The 17934-nt window shown below is 40.2% G+C and overlaps 1 protein-coding gene across 1 annotated transcript in view; it reads left to right on the top strand.

Moving 5' to 3' along the window:
* cnksr3 (cnksr family member 3) overlaps positions 1-17934 on the top strand; it is a 46453-nt gene that overhangs the window by 4611 nt on the left and 23908 nt on the right. The window contains exon 2 of the mRNA XM_082504674.1: positions 16520-16683. Within this exon, the coding sequence (XP_082360800.1) occupies positions 16520-16683 (164 nt within the window). The remainder of the gene's footprint in view (positions 1-16519; positions 16684-17934) is intronic.

The raw sequence follows: 17934 nt of genomic DNA, 5'->3' as shown, positions 1-17934 counted from the left end.
ATTTTCCTATCGTTGCCCAACATTACACCGGTATTACCATGAATGTATGTTATGGCCCAGCCCTAAATCGGTCCATCCTCCTGTAAAATAAAAAAATCTATTACCTAACTTTCCATAGCTAGAAATGTTCCTAATGATTAAAGGTGGGTAAGAATTGTGTCATCAGGTCTCATTTATTTATTGATCATGTTGTCTCAGACAGACAGTTTAGTAGTGGGCAAACAACTTGCCCTTAATTTGAAAGTTGTGTTGCTAAGCAGGTTAAAGGGTCCTTCCCTTCTCGTGTTTCCCGACGAGGAGCCTGCTTGGATTGCTGTTACGGCGGTCCTTGATGTCAGTCCACTGTCTCGAGTATCTTGCTTGAGTGGTCAGTGGTCACAGACGCCATCTCCAACATCTTGGACCGCAGATGGTGGTTATAGTTCTTGTTCTACTCTGGAGATCGCACTCCAACTCCATCTTGTTCAGCAGTTTTCATGGTAGTCGCTGCTCGCCTCTGCAGCATTGAGCTCAGCATAGCGTCAGCAGTTCTCCACCTGCTACAGGTTGGAATGCAAGTGTGGCCCACCAGCTCGTAGTGGAGGTCAGGCACATTTAGGGAAAAAAAATTGGGCTTAAAGACACAATTTTTATCCATCTTTAACCATCAGGAATATTTCTAGTTATTAAATGTTGGGTAGTAGATTTATAGGCTGTGTTTTCATACATTTCATCTGAAATGCTTCTGTTTCATCTTCTAATCAAACCATTGCTTTCATGCTTTCTCTTCTATTTAAATCAACATTAAAATCTTGTAAAACTTGATGAACCTTGCAAGGACGAGAGTACTGCAAGTACAGCCTTAAAGCTCTTAGCTCATCAGTGTTTAGTCTCATGTAAATGTGAGCAGTCCTCCAACACCATGTTCCCTTGTTCTAACTGAAGAAATGTGTGACCTATAAATAAATGCTTACAATAAATACAGTGAGGGTACAATAAGAGTCTAGCCCATGTTTCTGTGCAGGCTGATCAAACAGCTGTCACTCACTGGTAAACATACGTCTCAGGGAATTAACTGAACATGTTCAGACAGATCCACATACCGCCCTACTCCCGACAGGTGTAGTTACACATGACGACAGGCTGGTTAGACGGTTGGCACACTCTAAATATGAGGTCAATGACCTCTTTATGGAGAGGTGCGCGGGAAATAAAAGTCAATGAACAACAAGTAGACTGGAGGAAACTACATAGGGAATGGGTAACAGCAAGCTAACGTATTTAACGCAGTTACAGCGTTGTTTGTTTCTTGAATCACTTCTTCTCTTTTTTAAGTCAGTATTGGGCCTTGAATTCAGCATATGGTATTGATCCCCTCGCCCCCAACTGGTTGCAGCAGATGGCTGCTGGAAGTTTCTTCCTGTAAAAATTGACGTTTATTTTTTTTTCCTTCCTGCTCCCTTTGAACTTCATGCCTTGTTTTTTCTTCAGGGGGAATGGGTGGAATCAATATTTTTATTGCTTGTTCTTGAACAAAAACTCCATTATTCTGTTAAACTTCACCGCTCGCATGCTTTAACCAGGCACCAATAGTGCCTGATGAGTTTGGAAATGGAAACACAAGTCAGTATTATATACACTTATATCCTGATTTTGGCCCCAAGATATACTTCCCATCGTATAGTTAGTTGAGTGTAACTTTAAACTAAATAATTTTTCAAGCTAAAATGCCAAACATTGTCTTGTGTCCTTGCTTCTCACACATGATCGTTTCCTTCTTTTCTTTGCCTCCTTTGTTGCTGAATTGAATATATTTGAGTTTCAAGCTAATTTTTATGATTAAAGAAGACTTCTGTTGGTGTTTTCGTGGAATTGAGGAGAATTACCAGTTCATTAAAAAAAATCAAAATGATAACATTTGTGTAGATTTCTTTTTTTTTTTGACAGGAGTCAAACATGCTTCACAGAAGTGTTCTTTGTTTGTTTTTTGTTCAACTAACAACCCCAAATACCGTAATTTAGTTTGTAATCCAAAAACACAATGGATCACTTCATGTTTTTGTTTTGGATGCTATAAAGTTACTGAGAGTTTTATTGTCAAAGTAGTTTCCAGCTGGTTATTTTACAAGCACCCAAACTTCTTTGACAAAATTAATGACGTCTTTATGAATGTATGTAACTGATAAGATTTTCCTGTTTGGGCTGTAAAACTGGTTGTAACAAACTCACTGACTTGAACAGTATTTAGTTTCAAGTTTTAAATCCGACTGGTTGGAAATGCAGAGTCTGTAAAATCAGATTGTTAACATGGACATTGACTCTTTGACCCTCCTCTTCCTCTCGATGCTTTTTGGCCAAAATAAACAATTTTATCTCTAAAAATGTCGATCAGCAGAAAGCTGCCAGAAATCAGCATCACTGTGGTTTCAGTTTGAGGAATTTTATCTAACAAAGAGCTTCCTCCCGACTCTTTAAAAAAAGCAAAACCCCCAAAAACCATCTAGATTACAGCTGTCACTCGTGAAACCCATTTTAATCAGACTTTAAAAGTGTGGGCCATGAGCAGGAGCTGGAAACATCTGTTATCTGCAATCTGGTCAGATTACATTGATCATTTTCACCACCACATGTCTTTGGTGACTCGGGGAAACTTCTTTGTTGTATTCTTGGATTCAGTTTAAAGAGAGTCGTTTTAAATGGGTCACATGACTTCCAAAGAGCATAATTATTGGTAGTTAGTACAGGAACAGACAGACCAGTGTTGGCCAATGATCATTGAGAAACCAATGCTTTAGTTGAAGGCTAAACTTAAACAGTCTATCGGAATAATAATATTATAAAATAATCAAGAACATTAAAAATGAGACATTAAAGGGGCTCTATGGAGTGTTTCCTAATTAAGGTGATCAGTGTGTTACCTTACTGTGCTGGTGCCTGTTTAGAAAAGCTGGTGATGATTTGACTTTCAGTGAAGGTCACTGTTTCTGAATAGTTATTTGAGTGGACGCTTCAGTCATGTGACCTGAGATATTAATTCATATTTGGATTAATTTATATCATGTTTCTGGACTGCTGATGTTGAGCTACATTAGTAACAGAGGCACTGACACAGCATTTAAAGCTGAAGTGTAACGGGCCAGGGAATGAACTTGATCAAAAACAAATGAAGGGGATTATGTGGCAGAAGACAAGGGACACTGCAGGTTTGTTCCACAAGCTTTGTTGTGTTTACCTGAGCTTCTGTTTGTGCAAACAGCATGTGTCTAAATAAAGATTCAGAAGTGCATAATGATCCAGTATTGTACATCATGATATGGTTAATGCCTGGAAAAAACTTGAAATAAATTGATAATTTCTACTTCACGACCAAATAAAGATTTTTGTTTGAACCTAAATGAGGATTTTGATAATTTTCCCCAATATTGTATTAATGATGTAAGTCAAAGAACAGCATACCTGTCCTAACAATATGTCAGGCAGTTTGAATGGCTACCTGCCTGTCAGTTATGAGCGCACCTGTAAATCAAACAGACTCAAGTGAATTCCCGTTACTGGATTTATAAACCAAAGAACAGTGAGGAGGTTGCTGTTGAGGTTTGTGGTGGCGCTTCAGTCTCTCACACAGCGAGTAGCAGAGAGGCTCTTGAAACCCAAACCAATTCTTCAAGCTTAAATGCAACGCAGTGTCTTTTTAGCTTCTTGTATCCACCCCTGATTTGTTTTATGCAGAGACAAAGCTACAGATTGAGGAACAAGTTGAAACAGAAGCAGACAAAGTCGGACTGTAATTTAGTTTCCCACAGACTCTGAATTTGGCAGGTTGCTCACTGAGCTGTGGTAGGTCTAGTTCACTCACAGTTTAATCAATTTTAAAAGTTAACTTCACAGTTTTTGCAACGTCTGCAAGATTGTGATTTGTGACACAAGTAAACTGCTTTAATCACAAATAAATGGATTTTGCATTGACGGGTACTTTTTTTAGGATGGCCATTTATCAAATGGCATGTGAAATAAATCCAGGATTACATGGCTGAAAATGAGCTTCTGTAACGTAATCCAGTCGAAAGTGTTTTTGAGGAGCCTGTCACTGACTTTCAACACATCATCAAATTAAAAGAAAACGATCGTCTTCTTGTGTATCCAGACTCACACGAGTGAAGTTTGGCAGGTTTTCACTGTTTAAACTCAGCTGGAATGAATCCAAATAAACAATGTCTCATCCAGTAAGACGAGATAACCGAAACTTTTGTTTTCGATAAGGAGGACGCGACATCCACATCATCATGTTTGTTTAGCGGGGACGACGACCTTTAATCAGTGTAGTCCCGCGTAAAGAGCATAAGACAGTCTGGGCTGGGGGTAAAATTCTTATCAAAGATGCACTTCATTGACAAAATGAAATCTTTAATCTGCTGCGTTTGCTCTGCTTGTGTCTGGCTTTCCATCATATGGTCAGTGTAAAAATCTAATCTGCCTAAGATGTTCACATCTTAGACATTCAAAGTAAGGGTCTCTGATTTTTATTTTATTTTTTTGTTCTTTCCTTTTCCCTGACTTAGCAGTTGAAGTTTCAAAATGTGTTGAACTGGATGCTCATACCATCCATGCTGCTAGCAGAAAGCGGCACTTCAAGGCACTTTGTGTTTTGGTTACAGTGTTTTTCTCACACTTCCGATGAAGCTGATTTGATAAATCAACTTGCATGAAGTAGCTTGTTGTGAATATTGAGAAGGACATGTTGGGTTACGACCTATGATAATTCATCATATCAACCGAAATTCATGGGTAGAATAAAGAAAGAACGACAGCAAAACAGCATCAGTAACCTTTAGAAATTACTTTTAGGATCGGGTGTTCAAAGTTTGAGTGTTCTGCCTGAGAATTTATCTCGTTTATTCAACAGTTTGTCACAATTTTCTTCAGAGTATCATTAAGTCTTAAATTTATCTTACTTTAATCAAATTGATTGGTTAAAGTAAGATAAATGAGCAAAAAAGAAAACTGATTGTTCTGCTATCAACAAGTGATTGATGATTCACGTAGCCAAAGATATTGATAACTCTTTTCATTCTTAGGCTACGTCCACACTAATGCGTTTTCGTTTGAAAACGCATCGTTTTCTCTCCGTTTTGACCTCCCGTCCACACTGAGGCTACGTCCACACGTACACGGGTATTTTTGAGAACGGAGATTTTCCGTTTTCGTTTTAAAAAATAATTCCATCCACATGTAAACGCAGAAATGAAGGAAAACGCTGCTAAGAACATGCCAAAGCAACAGGTGGCGATATATTCCTAACCGTGTAGAAATGTTGGCCAATCAAAAGTCTAGAAGCCTCGGTGGGAAATGGTAAACAAGGATGGGGCATAGAAGCAGAACCGAGTCATATGTGTGGAGGCACAGTAACTGTGTGTGTATATGTAAGCATTTAAACACTACAGAGAGTACAAGTAACAGTAACAGTATTGTAGAAATTCACAGTGCGCACAGTGTGCCGCACACCTTTGACGCTGCATTTTCTCTGTTTACCTCGTCCACATGTAAATGCAAAAACGGAGTTTTCGAAAATATCCACCCTGGCAGGCGTTTTTAGAAATCTCCGTTTTCAGTGACCGAAAATGCCGTTTACGTGTGGATGAAAGGTGCAAACGCATAGAAAAATCTGCGTTTTCAAAAATACCCGGGTACGTGTGGACGTAGCCTGAGACGGCGTTTTCCTCAAGGAAAAATGCAGCATTTTGAAAACGCTCCCGAAAACGCATACATTTCAAAACGCAGATGTCCTGTCGCAGTTTGGACACACGAAAATGCAGACTTTCTAAAACGATGATGTATTTTAGTCATGTGATGCAGTCATGTGACCAAATAAACAAAGGTAGGGGAGGGCATTGCAGTGGTTGCTTGGATTGCTCTCAATTTTGACAGCCCTAAAAAAAGATGAATATCAGTCTGTACATGCTCCAGATAGCTTTTCTTCAAATTCTTTAATTCTCACTTGCTTTTGCGCAGGACTGGAACGTAAGCGTTTTCATCTGTTTCAGTGTGGATGCACGACTCTGAAAAGACTGAAAACGCTAGTGTGGATGCGGAGCGTTTTCAGTTGAAAATGTCATTTTCAAATCTATCCGGGCTAGTGTGGACGGATAGATTGTAGTTTGTGGTGTTATTGGATGTTTGCAGAGAGTGCTGTTCGGTCATGAATAAATGTTACCCTGGTAATAGCACCAGCTCTAACCAGATGGATTTAAATGAGAAGTGCTGATTGTCGAGGAGTGTGATTTTGATCAAAGACTGAACCAGCTGGTGGATGTTTCTTTTTTTTTTTTTTCTTCTTCTTTTTTTTCTCTTAGTTTCTTATCAGTGAAGTTGAGTTCACCCAGGGAAGAGCGGTGAATCACAGGAAGCAGCCGGAATATCTCCATTGAGGCCCTCTTCCTGCCTTTTGTCCATCTGTGAGCAACTTTTGGGTCGCTCAGTAGAGAGAGTGTCTCGAGTCACGTTAGCTATATCAGCAGGTCCAGATATCCAAATACACCGATCACGCAGCGTACTGTTTACTAGACAGGCTGCAAAACCAGAAACTGACCCCCGTAAACTTTACTTACTTTTACTTCAATTCAGCTGTTTAGCTGATATCTCTCACTAATTAAACTGAATTATTGACATTTGTCTGATTGGTTCAAAAACAGTGATACACCACTGGCAGCAGCCCTTTAGAAATTCACCCGTGAACACATTATGTTTTTAAGTGTTTTGAGATGGATTTTGCTCTATTATGAGAGGTCTCAAGTTTTCCACCTTATGTCAGGGTCAGTTGACTAATTCGAAAACTTCGAAGTGCGTTTTCCATGTGGAGTAGTTGGATGGTCAAAACAATTTATCGTATATGAAATGTCTCCTTTTTATGCATTTCACCTTTGATACCAGGCTCACCTTGTAGGTGTGATTCCTTGTTTTTCAGAATCGGTGCACAGAAGTGAGTTTTAACCCTAAATTCTTTATGTGGTTATCTCTGGGACTTCTGAAGCTTTTGACCAACATGTGTGTGTGTGTTCTATGAAGTAAAAGTATACATGTATAAAGGTAATGATTTCATTAAATATAATAAATATACTAAAGTTAAAGAGTCTAGGGTGGGGTCAAGTGTAGACTTTTTCTGGATGTGATTGAAATAAGTGCTAAATATAACATAACTATGCCTCATACTCCTGAATGGTTACTGTTAAAACACAATAACTTTACACCACTACTTGTAAATAATAAGATAAATATTAAAGTTTGATATAAATCACTGATACAGTAGGCCTGCTCTGCTTTTCACTCAGTCAACTGCCACAGTTCCCATTTGTTTAGTTTTTGAGGGCAGATCTACACGGTGCTCAAGGAAATCCTTTTTCCTCTTGAATGGTGTTTGTTCGACAGAAGGCTGCCTCACACCCCTCAGATGAAGTGTGTGTGTGTGTGTGTGTGTGTGTGTGTGTGTGTGTGTGTGTGTGTGTGTGTGTGTGTGTGTGTGTGAGATATAGTGCAGGGTTTGACAGAGGCCTAGTCAAGCTATGAATAGCCTCATTGCTCTTTTACCACTTTTCCTTGCAGCCCTCCACCCTCGTCCTGTTGTTTTTGGGTGGTGGTGTAAAGATTCCTTTTGTTTCACCCAGTTGGGGAGTGTCGGGTCCGGACTCCATCTTTGCGCTTCAACGACTCAACACGTGTCATTTGTTGTAATGAAGAGGTGACTGAGACCTCGACAGGGATAAACCTTCAGTACAGAAAGTTTCTGAGGAGATATCTGACCTTTATCACCCGAGTATCACACAAGCCAACTGGACTTGTGATTTTTGACTGCAAAATTATAAAGTAATTCTCATCTTTCAGGAATCATTTCAGTTTTCTCTCTAGCCCAGAATGGTAGAGCGCATACTAAAATCTAGACACAGTGGAGTTTTTGGTCTATATAGCAGTAGCAGTGACACTCTTAAAACCTTTATTCTCTTCTTTCTGAAACTGTTTGAATTTTGCCTCTAGGACAAATTATAACAGAGTTAGGATTATTTAAAGACTGCTTGTAAAATTGGCTCACCCTGAGACAATGGTTTAAAAAAAAAATAAGGGCTGAGGGTATTTTCACGTTTAACTGCCCAGTAGGTTGTTTTTACATGTATATTAAAAATGCAAACTGTAAGCCATGAAAACTACTGTTAAATCTACACATTTAACAAATTCAACATGTTATTTGTTCCATTTAAGACCTCAAACGAGACAAATGCTCAATACAGAAAGTTTTGAAAGGGTATAAACTGCATCTATAAGTAGATATTTAAACTTGTTTTAGTAGTTTAAATGGATTTTAATGGAGTTTGTTGTATTAAACATTCCAGTAATCATAATTCAACAACCCAAATTCCCAAATAGATCTTTAGTATTATATAAAAATGCAAAAATTTACCAAGCAACAGTTCTTTTCATTTCTGCTTGAATAAACATAATGGATGTCTTTAGGTTTTCGCTTCAGCGTGTTTTCTTTAAAGGTGGGAGGTATCATGGTGCTCCTCGTTTTGTTTGTTTTCATCTTTTTGATAAATGATTAACTCGGCTGTTGATGAGCAGCTGGAGTTTAACCTGCAGCTTTTTTGATATTCTCTCCCGTGCTTGAAATGGCTAGAATAACCAACTTTATTATGACCAAGTCTTATAAATACTCCTTAACAGTCAAAATTGAGTCATGTCTGACAGAGGATGTTAATCATTGGCCATATAAATCCTGCTTGTGTATTTAAGACCCTTTATTTTTTTTCTTTCATTAACATTTCATTGATTTTAAATGTCACTGAATATTTGGCACTATGGCCACTCGGCGCTACCAAGTTTACCTGATGTTAGCAGCACAACAGCTTTCTTTTCCTGCAGGTTAACGTGCATTTTGTGCTACGGCTGACTGGTTTGCCCTGAGACAGTTTACATAAAGCCACTTGTTTACTCAGTTATGGCGTCATGGGACTGAGGCTGTGTTCTGTCTAACCTTGCTTATTTACAACGCTATGCAGCTACGTACGATCCACACATAGGCACTGCTTTAACGCTTGCTAGCCATGCCTGAGAATTCTGTGTGGAGCATCTTCTCTGTTGTCATAGCAACAACCAGTCTTACAAGACAAGCTGGCCAAACTGCGAGTAGTAGTAGTAGTAGTAGTAGTAGTAGTAGTAGTAGTAGTAGTAGTAGTAGTAGTAGTAGTAGTAGTAGTAGTAGTAGTAGTAGTTTACCTCTGTAAACACCCACAGTTGTTATTTTATCCACAGTCACTTTGTTCATACTCAATCTGCACTGCAGCTAAGGAAGTACAGCAAGAAAGAATCTTTTTAAAAATATATTTAATGATACACATATTGATACTGTAGGAGAATTGATGTGATAATACATCCAAAAATCTCAATACATCTGAACATTACTCGTGAACAAATTACAGTCTGTGCTTTGTAAGGCTTTTTTTTTTTTTTTTTTTTTTCAGGATGTGGAATCTGGCTGCTAAAGGTTGCTTCAGCCATAAAAATGTTTATTTGTGAGTTTGATTAATAATGAGTGTGTTAATTCCTCAAAGAAGGGAAAATGGATGTAGATGTGTTTTCACCCCTGCATGGCTGGTCAGGCCTGGTGTGAAGTAGGTGTGAACATTGCGTCATCGGGTTTTGGAGAGCTGTGGAAGCAGACACCTCCTGTCAGATGTCAGGATGCTGTGGAGGGGGGTTGAGGTCAGAAGTCTTTCACACTGAACTGTTTAAACAGTTTCTTCATGAATGTAGCCGTCTGCCAATCCAAAATGGCCTCCACAAAGTTGGGGGGGGGGCTTAAAAACATGGCTGTCTTATCCTTCTATTAAACTTAACATGTCTTTTACAGGAATGTTCTTGAAGTTGAAATCTTGTTCTTTTAACATAAAAGGAAAATGTATAAATGGGGATGAATGAAGCGGGGTTGCTCAGAGTTTGACACAAATTAGTGAATGCTCTGTGGCTGTATAGCTTATCTCGCATCCGTCTGTGGGTGGAGAGGGTGACAAGGATAGTCAAAGTTTGTTGGATTATTTTGTTTTCATAATCTTGGAGAGCAAAATTAGTCACAAAGCCCTTAGCACTGCTGCCATCTTTTGATTGATAACAGATAAAATTGATTAAGACACATGAAGTAATGACCCATCAAATATTAACCTCCTAGTTTTCATGGATTTGAGGCTATCGTGCAGCTTTGTCATTATGGTAACAATTAAAACTTTCCCACCCTGAGCTGCTGCTTCCTGTTGGCACACAGTTTCCCGGCAGCAGCTGAGAGACAGATATATATACCCATTTCAATTATTTATTTTTACCAGTGAAACCAATATAACATCTCCACATTCACAAATATACATTTCTGACATTCAAAAACAAAACAAAAACAAATCAGCAACCAATATAGCCACCTTTCTTTGCAAGGACACTCAAAAGCCTGCCATCCATGGATTCTGTCAGTGTTTTGATCTGTTCACCATCAACATTGCGTGCAGCAGCAACCACAGCCTCCCAGACACTGTTCAGAGAGGTGTACTGTTTTCCCTCCTTGTAAATCTCACATTTGATGATGGACCACAGGTTCTCAATGGGGTTCAGATCAGATGAACAAGGAGGCCATGTCATTAGTTTTTCTTCTTTTATACCCTTTCTTGCCAGCCACGCTGTGGAGTACTTGGACGCGTGTGATGGAGCATTGTCCTGCATGAAAATCATGTTTTTCTTGAAGGATGCAGACTTCTTCCTGTACCACTGCTTGAAGAAGGTGTCTTCCAGAAACTGGCAGTAGGACTGGGAGTTGAGCTTGACTCCATCCTCAACCCGAAAAGGCCCCACAAGCTCATCTTTGATGATACCAGCCCAAACCAGTACTCCACCTCCACCTTGCTGGCGTCTGAGTCGGACTGGAGCTCTCTGCCCTTTACCAATCCAGCCACGGGCCCATCCATCTGGCCCATCAAGACTCACTCTCATTTCATCAGTCCATAAAACCTTAGAAAAATCAGTCTTGAGATATTTCTTGGCCCAGTCTTGACGTTTCAGCTTGTGTGTCTTGTTCAGTGGTGGTCGTCTTTCAGCCTTTCTTACCTTGGCCATGTCTCTGAGTATTGCACACCTTGTGCTTTTGGGCACTCCAGTGATGTTGCAGCTCTGAAATATGGCCAAACTGGTGGCAAGTGGCATCTTGGCAGCTGCACGCTTGACTTTTCTCAGTTCATGGGCAGTTATTTTGCGCCTTGGTTTTTCCACACGCTTCTTGCGACCCTGTTGACTATTTTGAATGAAACGCTTGATTGTTCGATGATCACGCTTCAGAAGCTTTGCAATTTTGAGACTGCTGCATCCCTCTGCAAGATATCTCACTATTTTTGACTTTTCTGAGCCTCTCAAGTCCTTCTTTTGACCCATTTTGCCAAAGGAAAGGACGTTGCCTAATAATTATGCACACCTGATATAGGGTGTTGATGTCATTAGACCACACCCCTTCTCATTACAGAGATGCACATCACCTAATATGCTTAATTGGTAGTAGGCTTTCGAGCCTATACAGCTTGGAGTAAGACAACATGCATGAAGAGGATGATGTGGACAAAATACTCATTTGCCTAATAATTCTGCACTCCCTGTATGGTCATCAAAAGAGCAAAATACACTAAACAAAGTAAATGTAGGAATTCAGGAATCATGTCAGAGTTCAGAGTGTCTGTGCACTTTGCTCTCTAGTGGCCTTTCATGTCAAGCCGAATTTATTCTGTCAACAAACACGAAAGTTTCAACGGAAATACTGAGATGGTTCTCTCATTTTAACTGTGCTGTGATGGCAGTGAACTCGGAGCAGGTAAGTTTAAAATCAGAGGTTAAAAACTGAAAGTTAAAAACAGTTTTCTTTTGTTGACAGTATATTTAAAGAACACTTGCAATAACAGCATTTCTGATGATACAGACAAAAATACTAAACACTCAGTAAAACTGTGTTCATTGTATGCAGTATTTATGTCTTATCTTTTTCCGATGAAAAAGGTGAAATAAGACTGCATGGGTAAGCACAAAAGTAGCGTGGACAGTATTTTCCCTGGAAATGTTAAGTACAACATAACTGGCTTCACACTTGTTTTACAATGACTAAAATAACTTGACCTTGAAAATATTTTCTTCCTGGGATGTTCTGCAGTCGATTCTGCAGCATTAAACAAATACTGGAGGCTTCCTCTCAGACATGCCTGGGCTCTTTTTATTGTTGTGTGCACAGGGAACACAAGCTCATGGAGTTGCTATAGCAATCATACCACAATATGATATTTTATATCATTTAAAAATGAATACCGGCATTATCTCAGACGATATGATGCGACACAGGTCTAGCTGACACTGGACGTATCGATGGGCATCGAGGAAATGCCCTTCGATACGTGCACTGTTTCTTCACGTCTTTTGAAAAGGTGTTCCATGGCCTCGGATGGGCTTGGAACTGTGAGTCACTGGCAGTTTGTCTATAAATGTCGGTGAATGAAGCAGCTGATCTGCTCCCAGCGTTGTTGTCCCTCCTCCTTCCTCTCACCTGTTTGGAAATCAATCCTCTGAAACAGGCTATGAATATTTCATCAGTCTGAACCTGAGCTCAGAGTACACTGTGAAACATTCACATTACAAGTCTGTACAAATTAGATGAACTAAAAACATAAGTGCAGATACAGTTGCTTTTTCCCCACCTATGCAGCTGATCATGTTAAAGCAATAATTATCAAACATTTTGTACCAAAGGGGACAACCAAGATGATCTGAATGGATCTCTGTGGTTCAGTTTTATCCCAAGAGATAACCCTACTGTTTCAGACCATATTTGCTCAATAAATGAGGGCTTCTCTCCAGCTCTTCCTAAAGTAAGTGTTTCTTGTGGTGCTATGGACAGAAAAGGTTCACACAGATACCATCTGCTGTGTTTAATTATTCGTGCTGCTTGAGAAGCATCTCACAAACCAAACAACTAAACCGCCAACACAAGGCTCTCAGCAGTGTTACAGTGTGGTAATCCAGCTCGATCCTCGGCGCCTGTCAGAGGTTTGAAACGGCTTTCCGAGAGTTTGGGCCGAGCGCCAAACCCGACAGAGCAATCATCGAGATGAGGAATGATAAAAATGACTCAGCAGCTACAGAAATTAATGAGGTTTTATGTATTGCTGGAACATTGGATCCAGACCTGAATGTTGGACTTGAGTTTTTATTCTTTTATCTACTTTATTTAACTTGTTAATCTCCCATAATTTGAGCAAACTGTCTAAGCCATTGGTTTTCAGACCTGAATCTATCGAACGTTTCCCATCTGAGCAGGATGTTTCTGCATCACAGGAAGAATCAAGTGTAGAAGCTTAGCAGAAACTCCTGTTTGCTTATGTTATGATGGTAGTTGTCTCTGCTTTTCAGGGAGACTCAGTCTTTTGTTATCATGCTTTCATTAGCAGGCGATTTGGCTCCCGTGTGACGTTTAGCCGACCCTGCTGTGCAGCTGAGAGATTATCGGCCTCCTCGGGTGACAGTAATGTGATCCAGGCTGTCACCAACACATTCCTGCTGACTGCAAACTGCTGTCCAGCTCTGACCAACAGCAGAGGGAGTTTAGTTTGAAGTGTGGAGATGCGCTACAACCTAGAAGGAGCAGGAATTGTGGATATTTACCTGAGGAAGGTTTGGGAGTATGGTCACAGTTTCAATTTGGGTGTATTGAGAAACTTTCAGGAGCAACTGAACTGGAGCAGAAACCAAAATGAATGTGTGAAGATATAGGAGTTCAAGGCTTTCACAGTAGTATCTCGTTTTCTTTTAGTTTGATGAATGGAGAATTTTTAATTAAAGTTTAATTTACATGCTTTAATGGGGGGATCTCAAACTTGTTCTTGTTTATCATGAACTGATCCATTGCTAATTACCACCTCAAATTAAACTAAATATATTTTGTGACAATAAAGAAGCAGTATCAGTATCACTGTCTTTCAGTGACTTTCTCATCCCATCCACAATCTGAAGCTGCTGTTTGGGACTCATTCAGCTCTCCACCTGCAGCAGGTTCTGGAAGCAGATCTTCAAATCAGATGCAGGACTGCTGGGTGCAGTCCAAGAAGCTGGAGTTGGAGTCTGTCATTCTGCAGGATGAGAGTGGTGACCAGATCACTCTATGAGGAAAGCTCAGTACTAAGTGCTTAACTTTCAAAATGATAGGAAGGGGATCAAAAGACAATGCATGTTTAAATCTGTTGTTTAAAGTCTGGCCCTCTGAGAATGTCCTGAAGTGTTGCCCATCCCAGATGGTCTAAATTTTACCCTGTTGGGGGATGAGCAGACGACCCGTATCCTCCTGCTGGGGCCTGATTTGGAGTGCTTCCCAGACAATTTCACCCCCTCAAACTTTGCTGAAATCCTGTGAGTCTTTATTCTGGCCTTTTATAATAAAGACCAAAATTAATTGAATCTTACCGTTGTACTATCAGTAAGCAAACAAACACGCTTTGTATTCTCGGTGCAACTCTGTGTCAGAGGCTGCTGAACTCGGAGGTGTCCCGTCAGCAGTTAGTTAAGAGGAATGTTCCTCCCTGCTGTCAGAGAGAAAGCGTGGGCCATCTGTCGTCCCGAACACAAACAGGAGTCGCAGCTTCTTTAATGACCACATGCTGGGGCAGTTGTTTTCTTCTCACCCTCCCAGACATTTTGTTGGCCAGTTGCTGCTCGGCTTCTGCATAACATCATCATCATCTGCCATTTGTTGAAAGCTTGTGTGCTAAAACTCTAACATTTATTTTTAGTATGATGCAGGATTCAAGTCTGAACTTAAATCAAGAAAAAGAACTTGTTGAAATGTTTTGAACAAAAACAATGCTGTGGAGTGAACTTTGAGATGGAGGATTTCACGCTGGCAGAACGGAGAGTTGTAGAGGCTGTTGAACTGTTAAATTGCTGTAGACAGTTCTTCTCTTTAGCGTACAATGTGTGCACGTATGCTTAATATATTTTTTTGAGTTTTTCATATTCTTCCCAACCAAACACATTCAAAAACCCTGCAGCGAACCTTGTCTGTGCTCATGTGTGTCAGACAGTAACTGGTGCGTGATTGCTCATTTTATTGATCCAGCTAAGAGAACTCTTTGAACTCGTTCACAGAGGTCAGAGGTGAATGTTGGGTGCAAAGTGGCGCCGCTGAAACGGGCGCCATCTCCCTTGAGGTCTCATGAGGTCACGGGGCTGAAAGTGGGGTGCCCAGTATGACCATACCGGGCCACCAGAGAAAGATGTCATTAAGCATGCAAACCTGCGCATTAACCACTACTGGCAGAGCTATTAAATGTTAAATGAACCAACACTTTATGGATTGATGATTTGAGTATTTCTGGCATTTTAAGTGACAGTAGCCGTAGATTTGTGATGATGGTACAGAGGATTAGTGCTACGAGTTCAATACACGTGAGCTCCCCGACGATGTTCACATGCACGCGTGTGGTTGAGTTGGCTGTCAAGGATTGATTCATGCCAGAAATTCAATTTGTTCTACACATGTGGGGGGGAAAAGGTCTCATCCTGTTCCCTCCTTTCACAGTAAAGCTCTCTTCTCGCATATTCTCTGTTGTGATAGAGTAAGTCATGCATTAATAACTACTGCTTAAATTGTCAAATGTATTTCTTCAAATCAAATTAGTTTGAGTGTTGTTCCTGCAAATGTTTCACAATAAAAGCCTCATTAAGATGTGAAGGGTTTCTGTACAGTTACAAGTGCTATAGGACTTTCAATTTGAAATATACAGGAAGTGTTGAGATTGTAAGAAACAACAAAATGAGGCGACTGTAACAGAGAGACTGAGATTTAAAAAAACTAAATGGGGCTAATTAAAATTGTCCTAGCTATCTTTAGCTACTCAGGTAAAGTTAGATAAATAAAATCAGAAAAACATTATACTTGAAACAAAGTCTAGGACTAACAAACAGACAGTAAGTTATTGAAAGAAACGTATTCCTTTATACAGGAATGTGTTTCTTGGTCTGTTATTAGGTGACGAAAATAGTTTGCTTGTTGGTTGGTTGACGGAGGTGATGGATTTAAGAAAAGGTGTGGTTTGGTGAGCTGGCAGGACGCTGCCAGGCTGTTGGCTGTCACAGTGACTGATTGAGTCAATAAGGCGATGTTGACTCAGCAGCTGTTTGCTGTAAGACCTGAATGGATCATTGAGAGATGACTTTCACTGAAACTCAGATGCTGAAGTCATGCTCTGGTTTACTTGCATGTGTGTGCCTTAAGAACTCCAGGCTGATTGGTGATCCATGATATACAACCTAGAAATGTGAGCGATCAAAAGCACTTCTGTTATAAAACACTAATTGTGTTGCATCCCTGATGAATTTGTCAGTTTACTCAAATAAATTTCAAACCTGAGTTTTGCTGAATTAAAATGGTGAATTTCATCAATAACCTGTTCTGTGAACATTAAATGTGCTTCATTGTCGTTGTCTCTCTCAGGTCTGGATGACAGCCTGCAGCAGTACATCCCATCCTTCCAACAGCTGCAGGTGGATGGGGAGAAGCTGCTCAGGATGTCCCACCAGGAGCTGCTGTCTCTGGGCGTGGCGAGGGTTGGACACCAGGAGCTGATCCTGGAGGCGGTGGATCTGCTCTGCGCTCTGGTCAGTTAGAAATCAGAAAATCCCACATTCTCTTTTTACTTCTGATAACGTTCCTGTTTAGAAATGTTCCTCTACTATATAACTGTGGATTTCAGTGTCCGCTGTCATCACTCATGAGTCAGCATGTTAAATATACCTGTTTCAAGTCCTTTGAGATATGTCTTTAGCAGTGTTGACCTCCAATTCTTGTTCAATCAAACAATTTCTAATGATGCTGATGAGAAACTGCCAAAGCTTCTCTCCGTGTGAGACTCTGCTGAGATGGTGTCTGGACCACACAAACACCTGGCTTGTGTTACAAACCATAAAAATGTTGTAGGCGAATGCATGCACTGGAGTTAACTGAGTTAGCAGTTAGTAAAGGGGATATCTCAATTTGAGCTTCCATCCATTTTTGGCCACTTGTCATGTTTTTCTGGCTTGTCCAGGGAGTCCACTCCAGGGGAGGCTCAGGACTGGAAATGCCTTGGAAAGTCTGGAGAGTCCAGGAAGGAGGGAGGTTTGGGAATCTTTGCTTAGACTCATTGGCTGATACTTATAAGTTCAGCAGCAGAGCAGAAGATGATCCTTTTCTGTCCATCACTGATGGCAGTGCTGTAAACCTTGTGTAAAAGTTTCTAGAGCAAAGATTTGTTTCTTTTAAATAAATGTTTCAGTTGCATTTAAAAACAGCACCACAGCTACCACCATGCACATTACACGCTGCCTGAGGGGGCATTAAAACAGCTCAGTGTTCATCATAACAATCATAAGACCAGTGCTGTGATCAGAATCCTACTGCGTCTGATATATTTGGACAGTTTTTCTCAGAAAGTCTGAAAACTGAGCAAGAGAGGGATTTTCTAGGAAACTACAGAGTTTATCTTCGGTTTTTTAGGTTTAATGCCACAAATGAATGAAAGTTGAGCAGTAGTTTGTGTTGTGATTCTCCTGTTGTGCCCTTTAGTGGAACTGAGTTTTGGTTTAGTCGGTCGTGGCTAAAAAGTTCAGTATTCCTGTTTTCACTCAAACAAATCAACGGCAAACATTTATATGATTTCTAAAAAAATTGTTTCGCTGTGAAACACAGAGCTGTGTGATATGTTTTTAATGCCCAGAAGGTGTCAAACGGGAGCAGAAATCTTTGTTTAAAAGCACGTCAGTTATGCATGAAAATCAGTAATGAATGAAATAACCAGTGACTTAAGCCGATGACACGTGGACATTGAAACAAAGAGACGACAGAAGAGTAAATGATCCGGTGACTCAGCA

The sequence above is a fragment of the Aulonocara stuartgranti genome (genome assembly GCF_965226115.1).
Source record: "Aulonocara stuartgranti genome assembly, chromosome: 15".
Lineage (NCBI taxonomy): Eukaryota > Metazoa > Chordata > Actinopteri > Cichliformes > Cichlidae > Aulonocara > Aulonocara stuartgranti.
Note: the sequence above shows the minus strand (reverse complement) of the source record. Positions and strands in the feature narration are given on the sequence as shown.